General features: G+C 40.6%; 1 protein-coding gene across 1 annotated transcript in view; it reads left to right on the top strand.

Moving 5' to 3' along the window:
* Positions 1-9,864, top strand: part of LRPPRC (leucine rich pentatricopeptide repeat containing) — a 111,855-nt gene extending 101,991 nt beyond the window's left edge. The window contains exons 35-38 of the mRNA XM_007097885.2: positions 1,327-1,401; positions 3,273-3,357; positions 5,559-5,701; positions 7,812-9,864. Coding sequence (XP_007097947.2) covers positions 1,327-1,401; positions 3,273-3,357; positions 5,559-5,701; positions 7,812-7,868 — 360 coding nt within the window. The 3' untranslated portion in view covers positions 7,869-9,864. The remainder of the gene's footprint in view (positions 1-1,326; positions 1,402-3,272; positions 3,358-5,558; positions 5,702-7,811) is intronic.
* Positions 9,865-12,812: the final 2,948 nt, after the last annotated feature.

The raw sequence follows: 12,812 nt of genomic DNA, 5'->3' as shown, positions 1-12,812 counted from the left end.
GATTTCAGGAATCTTTTCGTGGTTTTGTCTTGCTGCCTTTAGTGTTAAAAGTTCCACCTAAAAGAAATAAACTCTAAAGCTTTATCTTTGCGTGTACGTATCTGTACATATCTAAGTGTACCTACCGGGGGAGTTACGTGTCTCTAATTATACATGTGATAGTATTCACTCCATTTCAACACACTATTTTGATAGTTCTTCAGAAAGTGGCACTTGCTGTTTTATCTGCCAGCTTGTCCTGAGCCATCATCGCCCTGGCTCTTAGCATGCACAGCGGCCAGTGGGTGAGGTGGGTGCCTGTGCCCTCGGAGCCGCACTCACACGGCGGCCTCTGCAGGGCTCTTGGTGGCAGCTGTGCGTTGAGACATCGGCCACAGTCTCTTCGTTGTCAACCCCTTCAGCAGACAGACGCTTTGGATGATAAACCCTTCACCTGTCCTTTACCTGCTTGTCAAACAGTAAAAGATTATTCTTGCCGCGGTGAAGAATATTTTGTTCACAGATGTCGAAAACATCAGTTTATAATGTAAATGCTCTGTGTGTCCGCAAAAGTTCTTTTTAGACTATTCGTTTTAGTATTGACAATGTCTTAAAGCTTTGAAAGAACAGTGTGCTCTTAGAAACTTAAGAGAATGACATCTGTGATGAGTGTAAACTAAAATATTGTCTTGCCATATTTGATTTTACTATAGCATCTAAGATGGGATAGACACTTGATTTCTCTGGTCTGTCATATAAACTTTTTTTTTTTGAGTTTAACTTTTGTCTCTTTCTCAAGCGCTGGCTGTCTGTTGCAATGAAAGCCTTTTATAAAATAGAGAGATTGAAATCAGTCCTTTTGTATGCATAAGTGTAGGTAATTATACTTTAAAGAGAACTTGCTTTGTACATTTTAATTTTTATAAAGAAACGAGCAGTTATCTCCCTGACACCTTATTAAATGTATAATTAACCTTATGATCCCTAGCTCACTTGTGAATGCTTGGCAGAATAATTGGAGAGGAATAGTGCTTCTTTTTTCCCCTCTTTCTTTGCAGTCCTAAACCTTATTCTGTGGTTGTTGAAGCATCGGTTTAATTTTTCCCTTTTCTTTTTAAACAAACTTCATACTCGCGGTGCCAAGGACAGCACTCCACTCACAAAAGCTTGGCATAGCTGGAGTTTGTTTTCTTTTTCTTGCCTTAAAAAAAGTGGTTGACAATTAGGCCTTCCTGTTGGTAATGACACATTACTGTATTATTGTGAACTTTGTTAATTGGAAATATTCACCTTGGTCTCCTTGTTTATCAAAAACCTTCGCTTACTGAATAACGTTTCAATTTTTAGAGATGCGGCGCGATTGCTGAACAAACTGCAATTTTCTTGGTGTTCTGCGTTAGGAGTTCTCGGAAACCAGGAAAGGTACTGTGCGGGATTTGCTGGCCAGTCAGGGAGGCTAGAAGCCAGTCTTGTTCGGGGACCTGAGTTTCACAGAAGAGCTTGTTGGTTCAGTGCCTTACATAAAAACACTACAGAGACCAAAGATTTTGCTTGTCTATACTTGTTCACTTTTTTAGATACTGAGACAGAGTCAGTCCAGGCTCCTTTTGTCCTGGAAATGCAAAACACGTTCATGCAGTGAATCGCCCGTTCACGTAGTTGTGTGTGAAGAGCCTCAAGAAAGGGCCCTTACAGGGGCACCCAGCTGGCTCAGTCGATGGAGCGTGCGAGTCTTGATCTCAGGGTTGTAAGTTTGAGCCCCTCATTATAAGCAGAGATGACTTTTAAAAATAAAAGAAGAAGAAAGACAGGGCCCTAGAAAGGAAGATAAAAATCCTGTTGCTTAGGTCACTTGGTCCATTTAACAGTGGGGAAGCCCTACAGAGGGAGCTGTCCTCCTGCAGAGTGTCTCTGTGCTGGTGGCTATGCCAGCCATTTCTCAGGTCCAAGCCGTCAGGTAGATGAGCCACTTGGCTTTAAAACTGGCACGTGCCACAAATTAATGTTCTCAATTTGTGTGGTTACCTCATTCACACTAAAAAGCTACGTGTGTGTATGTGTGTACAAAACAAAGCCAAGTCCTATTTTTGATGTGAAAAAAAATAAAAGTACAGTTCCAAAAAATATTTGTAGGTCTGATTTTACCTCTGAAGCAACATAAACCTCATTGTCAGTTTATTTGGGCACATACAAAGTTTTAAACCAAGTGCCAGTTGTAATGTTTGTTTTATGCAAAACATTTAGGTTTCTAGTTTGAGAGTCTGTCTAGTTCTCCTTAATTTCCCTCATGCTAACACACTGGTTTTGGGGTGTTTTTAATTTACCCAGTTGCACTTTTTATCTCTTACTCATATTTATTTACAGCAAACAGCTTTTCAGAAGTACTTATTGGTTGCTCTTTTTCCTTTCAAAGAGACTTTTTTTTTTTAATTTGTGGATTAAAAAGTATAAGGAATCTAAAAGGCATTTGTCGCTCTACACACAGGTCTGCGCCCACATGCCAAGTACCTACTGCCTTGCTTGGAAGATGGACAGGAAATGTACAGTAAAACACCTGTTGAGGACGTTCCTCCCAGGAGACTTTAAATTGCAGGAAGTCCTGGAAGGATGCAGGTCCAGATATATAGGTTGAGAAAACATGTAAAAAGTGAATTAGGATTTTTAAAAATTCCAGTTACAGTGTCTGCCTGTTTGACAGTAGAATAATTAAGCCAGGTCATGTATAAAATCCATCCTTGGTTTATCCAGCAATATTGGAATGTGTTTGGTTACTCACTAGAGTATGGCAGGTCTGTCTTCACTATAGGAACCAAACCCACTGGCGTGTCTAGATACCTCTGAAAGTAACCAAGTAAACATTCCAGGGATATCTGGAAATGCTCTGTTTATATTCAAAGCATGAAAACTCAGAAGGACTGAATTCTTCACATTTTGTTTAAAAATCTTGGCACCTTGAGACATCGTTGATATCTGTTTCTGCTCTTTAGGATTTCGTAATTTCTTGGTAAGGTTACTAGTTGACAAAAGAAGCAAGCAGTCTTTATGATATTTTAGAAAACAATTTATAGAAGTGTAAGTGGAATTGCATTAACTTTTGAAAAATGTTTGGCTGTCAGTTATCCAATCAGCAATAAAATACTAAGATACACTAGAAGGGAAAAAAGTTTATTAAATTGAATAGGCAGTTCTGTTCTAACTGTTGTGAAGATTCTCTGATATAATGTACGTATACCAGTGTTTTATTTCACTCTTCTTTTGAGCTGTGGTAACATTTCCTGTATTTAATTTCCTAGGCATCAACTCTGAATTCTTTATTAGAATTGATTCCTGAATTAATTGAAAAGGAAGAAGCATACACTTCTATCATGAAAAGCTATGGTAATAAGTTTAATCTGACTATGTTGTATTTAAGTCATTTAGATATTTGTAGTGTTGTCAACTAAGTCTTTGGCTCAAAGACAGTAATCCTAAATATCAGGTAATCATGATATAAATAATTGACTTAGCTTCAGAGTATGTTTTAAAAGCACATTTAAGAAAAATAGGCAATTATTTGTCTAATTTTAACATTAAAAAGTATCACTGGGCATCTTCAGAGGGGCCCAGCTTTGTTGAATAGGATCCCGGGCTCCTGGCAAGACTTGGAAGTCCACTTGAGTGTACACACTGGGCACCCATCCAGTCTCCCCAAGGCCACCTGAAACAAAACATGAAATAGGCACATATTTGAGACTGTCACGTGACTTGCCTTCTTGCCTCTTCAGTACCCTCCCCACCTGCCTACATTTCTGAAATAACAGACTTCTTCATTAAAAGTGGGCCCCAAGATTTTACTTTAAACCACAGTTGAAATTCCACTCTTTTAAGCACTTTGCTCCCTGATTGCCAGCTCATCACACATGAAAGGGAACCATGCTAAAGTTTCCTCAGTAGTCAAGATAAATGTAAGCATTTCATTTCTAAGTGATGATCACCTATCCACCTGCCACGAACTGATTTGCTCACATGAGGCAAGGGCTAAATAAAGAATTGCTTTGTTGATTTTATTGTTGTCAGGACAACAAACTGCAATCAGAATTCGTCATCTGGTTCTTCGTTTCTCCCCACCTTACAAGGTGACCATGATCTATTTCAAAATAGAGACAATAATCACAGAATTTCTCAAAGTTCCATTTGGGGGATTGGGAGATGTTAAATAATGACTAAATACCACAAAGTAGTGTCAAACAGCATAAAACTGCTACTGACTTTTGTAATCCCACTTGGGAATTGGGACAGGAAAGAGCAGGGAGACCAGGAAGGTAGTGAAAGGCAAGAGGGAAGAGTTTTCTGAATAGCTTCCTGGAAGATGGTAGAGTTTGGGCTGTGCCCTTGACAGTGTCAGGGAAAGGATTTGGTCCCCGAGGGAGGATAACAAAGGATTTATAGATAGGAAATTGACTTCACCCAAACTGCAAAGATCTGTTCAAGCCCAGTGAGAGCTGATGAATCACCCACACTCGCTCCCTTTTCGGAGATCCTGAGATTGATCCCTAGACTTCTCCTATCCATCCTGCAGGCTTGCCCTGGCTGTGCTGGAGTTGGGATTGGTTATACAGCACTGGTGTAGGGTAGGAGATTGTTAGGTGCTTAAATGTTAAAGAGTTGAGTTACCAACAGTGATTGTTAGCAGAGACCTTGTGATCCCAATAGTAAACCTCAAAGTAAAATTTCTGCACATCAGCTACAACTGGAAAGCCAGCTAAACTTAGCTCCTAGGCTACTTCATCATCCATTTAAGTGAAATATTAGTGTAAGTCGTTAATGTTATGTAGATGTGTGTAGTTTTTTTAATGTAGATTGATTAACGTATTTAGATTATTTTTGTCATTTTAGCTAACTGCATATCCCTCATACTTGCTTAGTTCACAATAGGAGAATGTATTGAAAGTCTTTTTGGTGGTGTTTAGCTGATGATCTTCACCATGATGTAGATCTAGATTTCCACATAATTTACATGACCCTCCCCACAATAGTCCTTGAATTGGCTTGATTTCGAGGTGTGGATTAAGGGGTGCCTGGGTGGCTCAGTCGGTTAAGTGTTCGACTTCGGCTTAGAGCGTGATCTTGTGGTCCTTGAGTTTAAGCCCCGCCTAGGGCTCTGTGCTAACAAGCTCAGAGCCTGGAGCCTGCTTTGGATTCTGTCTCCCTCTCTCTCTGCCCCTCTCCCACTCACACTCTGTCTCTGTCTCTCTCAAAAATAAATAAACGTTAAAAAATTTTTCTTTTTTTAAGTATGGTTTTAAGCAGAAGAGTGTTGAATGGTGTATGTTTACTTTGGTTTATGGCCACTTTAACTATCCTGGGTCTCTTAATAGCCTCATTTATCATCTTCTCTTTTATACTGAATAATGCTGAATTAGAGGTGTGGGGAAGAGCGAGGGAGGGAGCTGGTAGTTTCTGAATGTGGCTTTTTGCTGAAAGTAGTTAACTATTCATTTGCCTTGGGATAAAGGGATTCGGGAGTCCTTGAACGGCTGTGTTTTGAGAAGAGAGTAAGGTAGGTGGTCTTTATCTATGATTAATATCTTTTTTTTCAGTCTTAGACAAGGATGCTGCGTCTGCTAAAGCACTGTATGAAAATTTGACTGCAAGGAATATAAAATTGAATGATCTGTTTCTAAAGCGTTATGCAGTTTTGCTGAAGAATGCTGGTGAGCCTGTCCCTTTCACCGAACCCCCTGTGAGTATTTCTTAATTAAGGAGAAAAAATACCTCTACAGATTTACGTATGCTTCATATTAATGTGTAAAAAAAAAATAAGTTGAATACTTAATTACATGAGGATTAGATCTCTGTGAAGAACCCTCAGGGGAGAGCTTCAGGAACTGAATAGTCCTGCCGTGAGTTTGGCTGTGGGAGAACGGAGCACTCTGGGGCTGAGGTTTAAAACACAAGGTCAGTCTCAGACCTTCAACTATAGGTATGGATTTATCAAATGTCCTTGGGGCAGTTCTGTCATCATTTCAACTTGAAATAGGATTTAATGGCCTGTATTTCAATAGCCTAGTATATTGTGTCCCTATTAATTACTTGTTCATTTTATTTATTTTTTTTTAATTTTTTTTTTTTTTTAACATTTATTCATTTTTGAGACAGAGAGAGACAGAGCATGAACAGGGGAGGGGCAGAGAGAGAGGGAGACACAGAATCTGAAACAGGCTCCAGGCTCTGAGCTGTCAGCACAGAGCCCGACGCGGGGCTCGAACTCACGGACTGTGAGATCATGACCTGAGCCGAAGTCGGACGCTTAACTGACCAAGCCACCCAGGCGCCCCTACTTGTTCATTTTAAACAAGTTGGTTTTTATTTCTTCATCTAGGACGGTTTCTTTTTTTATTGAGGTGTAATTGACGTTACCTTATAATAGTTTCAGAAGTACAACGTAATGATTCGGTATTTTTTTTTATAATGATCACAGTAAATCCATTAACATCCACACCACACATAGTTATAAATTTTTTTTTTCTTGTGATGAGAATTTTCAAGATCCACTCTCCTAGCTACTTTAAAATATGTGGGGCACCTGTTTGGCCCAGTTGGTAGAGCATCTGATTCTTAACCTCAGAGTTTTGAGTTCAAGCCCCATGTTGGACGTGGAGCCTATTTAAAAAAAAAAAAAAAAAGACATGCACTACAATATTCTAGCCCTATACATTACATCCCCATGATTTCATCATTTATAACCAGAAATTTGTACCTTTTGACCCCCTTCACCCACCTGAGGCAACCACAAGTCTGTTCTCTATATCCATGAGCTTGAGGCTTTATGTTTTTTGATTTTTGTTTTGTTTTTATATATTCCACATGTAAGTGAGGCTATACAGTATCTACGTTTTCTGATTTATTCCGTTTCGCTTAACATTCTCAAGGGTCCATCCATGTTGTTGCAAATGAGAAGATTTTATTCTTCTTGTGGCTGAATAATAATCCGTTGTATGTGTCATACATATAATGATACGGACATCACATTTTCTTTATCCATTCATCTGCTCGTGCACACTTAAGTTGTCTCCGTGTCTTGGCTACTGTAAATAATACTGCGGTGAACATGAGGGTGCAGGTCTTTTCAAATTGCTGTTTTTGTTTCTTTTGGTGAATACTCAGTAGTGGACTTACTGGATCATATGGTATTTCCATTTTTAGTTTTTTGAAGAACCCCTCCATACTGCCTTTTCCACTCGCTATACCAGTTTGCATTCTCACCAGCAGTGCACAAGGGTTCCCTTATCTCCACATCCTTGCCATCACTTAACTTCTTGTCTTTCTGATACTAGCCAGGTATTAGGTGCTACCTCATTGTGGTTTTGATTTGCCTTTTTCCTGATGATGAGTGATGTTGAGCACCTTTTCTTGGGTCTGTTGGCCATCTGGATGTCTTCTTTGGAAAAAATGTCTGTTCAGGTCCTCTGCCCATTTTTAATTGGTTGCCCAGTAAATTTTGTTTTGCTTTGTTCTAATAAGAGAAATCATACATGCCAAATTCCTTTTTATTGTGTCATTAATTTGCAAGTTAGTACACCATGTTTATTTGAACCTTCTGTACCCAGGCGTAAATACCTATGTGCCCACACGGTGGAGGCTCTTGGTGCTGGCTTTAACTCTGGACTTGGGGCCCTTGAACTGGTGATTTCATGAATAGAAAGGAGTGCGGAGGCTTGAGAAGACAGCAGCTGCCACGGGCTCGGTGGTCTTTGCTATCACTTTGCAGCATTTTATGACTTCTGAGTTTTGTGCCATCAGCTCTTGCTAGAAACTGTACCTGTAACTTCCCTCCCTTTTTGTCTCAACAGGAAAGCTTCGAATTTTATGCAAAGCAGCTAAAGGAATCAAGGGGAAATCCTCTGTGAAATAAGCAGTCACTACTTTATTTTGTGTGTATTTGTGGTTCAATGTCTAAAATGTTATTTTTTAAATATATTTGAGAGGACAGAATAAATAAATGAAAAGTTACTTTGTGTATTGTTTTTTTATTCATAAAGTACATGTTCAACACCTTATTGACAGCAATGGCGTGCACTTAGTCACTAGGCTTTGTTGGGGTTTTGCCTACAACATAAATACACAGCATTTTCTTCATGGTGTCTGATGTTTGAAGCTGTACCTTTTCAAGGTTCTTCTCTCTAACACTCTTGATGTCTCCCCTGCTCTGTTTTGTTCATTATTTTCATAAAATGTTATTCCTTTATTTAAGACTTGCTTGTTAATATTGTTTACGTGAAAATTTTGGAGCTAGACAAAATGATGCTCAGTGCGCCTTCTAAGGCTTTGCTATTTGATAGGAAATTCTCTTCATGTGTGAAACCCTGCATAATTTTCCAATTTTGTAAAATGCTGGCACTAGCAGCCATGTTGTAAGTCATCTAGCACTTGTTTTCCAGTGAAAAGCAGAAACTCAGCCTGTTGCTTGCTCTTGGTCGGGGTGCTATTTGCCAACGCCTGGACACTCCCCACTATGCTTTCCCTTCTATCACGAAGAATTCCGAGGGCCTCTGTTCATAGATGCCTCTGAGTCCTAGCCATGACTTTGGTCATGAAACCGAGCAGCTCATTTCCTCTTGTCTTGGTTTCGGGTGTTTGTCAGCATAGGTACATCCCATACCAGGCTTGTTACTTCATGCTCATCCTATGAATGTGTGATCTTATATAGGAAGGAGATTGTGGTTTGTATTCAGTTTTGTCAAAGTTATCCCCAAATCGTTTAGTAATTACTGTAAAAGAATGCAGGCTGGGTTGTGAAACAGTTTACCATTACAAAAGTATCTTAATATGTAACAGTGACCTATTTGGGGATTAGGTAATTAATTACCAAGAAAGCTGAAAATGTTTTATTGGAGGTTTATCCTTGTTTTGGCGTATTGCTTCTCCCATTTGAAATCAGTGGTTCCCACTATCCACACGAGGCGAGGCCTTGCCTTACAGGAAGTAAGCTGGCCTCATGCTGGTTGTACTGCTAACCTGAGTCTTCATGGAACCAACCATCCTTCATCTAGAGCCTGCAAGTAGCATGAAAGAGGAGGCTGAAGGAGGGAAGCCAAGAAGTAAATGTCATCGTGGCATTGTTTCCTTTGTCTCTGTTTTGTGCAGTTAGACCTAACGCATCAGAGGCCTCAGCCAATGTCGAGTCCTGGCCTAGAGGACTTAATGAAGCTCTCCTTTGTTTGCTCCAGGTGCAGGACCCGTACCTGTTGTGGTTTTGATATTGTTGGATTTGCCAAGAGCCTCACTCCACCAGTGAATTCCACTGGCCTTATTTTTTGCAGTCACACTAACCAAAAGTTAGTTGAGCAATATTTTACTGATCTCCATTGAAACAGTTCTCTCAGATGAGGCACGGTCTTGGGGCTTACCCTGGACTTCTCAGTTGCCTGGGCCAGAGACTTGAGAGTACAGAATGTAGTCTTATTTGTATGAAGTGACTCTAAGCCAGCCTTGTATATGGACTCTGATAAAATGCAGGGTAGTACAGAGGAAATAGCATTATCTAGCATTCTATTATTATTATCTATTGTCTATCATTAGCACTCTAAACAGCACTATAACTGCTTCCCCCTCGAATTTAAATATTTAAAATATAATTGTATATTCTAGGTGGGCTAATAAATGCTTTCTAAATGTCTAATTGCAAAACTGAAACAAATAGTAGAGAGCAGACACAATTCTAGAACTCAATAATGTTTTAGACTAAAATTACAAGGAAACAGTCTAAAAAGTAAACATCATTGTAAACTTTTGGAAAGTACAGTGTTTTATATGTAATTGTATGTTCATGTATTTGAACCTAATATAATTTTATTGTGAAATGCTTTGAATAAATTGTACCCCAAAAACTTGTGAGCTTCTTCATTTTTAATTCTATCAAATTTTTGTATAACCACTTTTATCATTTCAAGGACTTTAGTCCTAAATTTTTTTTTTTTTTTTTTATTTTATGTTTATTTTTGAGAGAGAAACAGAGTGTGAGCAGGGGAGGGACAAAGACAGAGAGGGAGGCACAGAATTTGAAGCAGGCTCCAGGATCCGAGCTGTCAGCGCAGAGCCCGATGCGGGGCCTGAACTCATGAACTGTGAGATCATGACCTGAGCCGAAGCTGGACGTTTACCCGACTGAGCCACCCAGGTGCCCCGTAGTCTTAAAATTTTAAATTAAAAATTGTGTGGTGGCCTCTGTTGCGACCAGAATTTCTTTGTTAAATGGTGTATGGTTTGTGTGTGGAGAACCAAATGAAATCATAGCTTCTCTGTTGTAAGGACAAGTGGATATTTAATTTGAGATCTCTGAGGTACAGAGTTGGCAAGAATTAGTAGAGTTGGACGCATGGTAAGTGGACACTGAAAATGAAGGGGGTTTTATCTGCATTGAGTGTCAGCAGCATTCCACGCCATGCAGGTGACTGGGACCACCACGGATCAGTCCCGGGCACACTTCCCTCCTCCCTACCCTCCTGTTCCTTTCTTGGGCGTGCTCATTGTGGCCAGCATCGGGGTCTTCTCTTTGCAGCTTCTTGGCCCTTCTCCCCACCCAGCACATTCGCTGTCTCTCCAGGGCTCCTGTAGCCACTTAAAAGAGCAGGTGTCAGGCAGCTCGTGAATTCCTTGAGGACCAGTTCTCTGTGTCGTGTTTGCACCCCTGGACCTCACACAGACCTGGCTGCAAGCCCCCATGTACCGTTGTCAGGGCCACGTGTTCTGTGGGTTTAACCATGGGTACCCGCTACTGTGCATCGGACGCTCCTCTTACCTGACATTCACAATGAGAAAGTTGGGGCTTACAGAAGTTAATGTACCCCCCCCCCCCCCCGGTATCACAGTGCTGTGATATGGCTGGGATTGACTTTCAAAAAAACAAGCAATCCAGTTAAATTTTAAATTCAGTTAAAAATCCCGTTGAAAGTCAAATCAGAATCTCTAAACTGTTAGGGTATTGTTTTTTAAAAAGCAAGCTTTCACATTTAACACAAGTGTTCCCAGTCTGGACAGCTTTACATTGTAAAGTTATTTTCTTCCATTTAGTCGAATACTCGGTTTCTGGCATAATCACCCGAGTTTGTGAATTCCAGTAAATTGTATTGCACATTGTTCTGCCCCATACAATTTATTCCACAAGTCTGCCATGTGTGTACTCTATACTTTTTCTCGTGTTTGAGGACAATTTTCATTTAATATTTGTCTTTCTGACAAACCAATATTTGTAGAGTTTCTATAAAATGAAAGCAACATTCCTGAAGTATGGTGGAGCTAATAGCTGCAGGGGGTACAAAATCATGGTAATTTATCGCTTTGCTGTTTCTATTAGAAATGTATCCTGCTTTCAGACCTGTGGACTTTACAAAGCCCACATTATGCAGCCTTAGTACAAATAAAGGAAATGGCTGCATTTGCAAATTCAAAATAGGCACTTATCTTTTTCTTTTTTGCACAAAGAAACATCATCCGGTTCAGGCAGAGCAAAAACATTTAACCGACTTCATACTTAACCATCCCTGCACATTAGTTTGGACAATGGCTGGCTGTTGGGATCCATGCTTACAAAGATCTCTTGAAAGTAGTATCTTCACCAACCCTGCCCCAGGCATACACTTACTGAAATTCTCATTATTTACTTGCTTTTGTCGTTTCCTCCCCTAAACTGAGGTCTCCTGGTGCTTTGCAGGGCCACCAGTTAGAACCAGAACCTGGCACTGACAACCCAGTGAGCATCGTTGAATGACAATGAACAACACAGCACCTGTCCCGCTTTTCAAGTCCTATTCTGAGATGTGTGCCTTGCATGCATTGGTGGGTTTCCTCACACTTCTTCCCAAGAGATCAAAGATGCCACTCGGTAGCTAGGAGCTCGGATATTGGGGGCTGAAGCCCAACAAGTTCTTTAAAACCCATGTGCCCAAATGAAAACACACTCAACTTTATTGCCATGAGGAGGGCTCTCAAATGTGTGATGGTGCAGCTCAGTGTTAAGAGTGGAATCAACAAAATGAGGGACAGTGGAGCTTTTTGGCGGTTTGGGGAAACAAGGAATCGCTCCAACTTTACAAAATGGCAAGACTATCATACAATAAACGGCACTATTACTACATAGAAAGCTGGGAAGTGTTTTTCTGGTCTTTGAGTTGGTGTGTGCTAAAAAATCTCAACCTGCTGCTTAAAAATTACTGTTTTGTTAGCTGCTGATACCACATGGCTGCTGCTGTTCCCCAGTTGCCAACAGAAATGGGCTGTGCTCCACCTGCCTCTCACCTCCCCTGCCCCAGTGTCTTGGGCAGACACCATGTGATAGGGACCAGGATATTGCTCTATACCCTGGCCATTTTAAAGGAAGAACCTATCCTATCAAAAGCAAGTGTCAGGGGTTCCTGGGTGGTTCAGTGGGGTAAGCGTCTGACTTCAGCTCAGGTCCGTTGGGCTCTGTGTTGACAGCTGAGAGTCTGGAGCCAGCTTCCGATTCTGTGTCTCCCTCTCTCTCTGCCCCTCCCCTGCTCACACTGTCAAAAATAAACAATCATTAAAAAAAAATTGAAAAATAAAAAAACAAGTGACAGATAACTTGAGATTTGAATGACCTAGTTTAGACTATGAAAATAGGGGCCTTTACTTTCAGGCGTAAGCACTGGATGTATTTTCCAAAGAACAGGTCAGTCAGCAAGATGCTTCCTCACTTTCGGCTTCCCAGTCCCTTGCCCTGTTCCTCTGGAGCCTGATGGGTGCTCCAGGCCTGTGGCTGGGCCAAGGGAAGCAGGAAATGGCACATGGTGGCTGTGCTGCACCCCTCTGTGAATGACATACTTGAGTCTCAG

This window comes from Panthera tigris, chromosome A3 (assembly GCF_018350195.1).
Source record: "Panthera tigris isolate Pti1 chromosome A3, P.tigris_Pti1_mat1.1, whole genome shotgun sequence".
Taxonomy (NCBI): Eukaryota; Metazoa; Chordata; class Mammalia; order Carnivora; family Felidae; genus Panthera; species Panthera tigris.
Note: the sequence above shows the minus strand (reverse complement) of the source record. Positions and strands in the feature narration are given on the sequence as shown.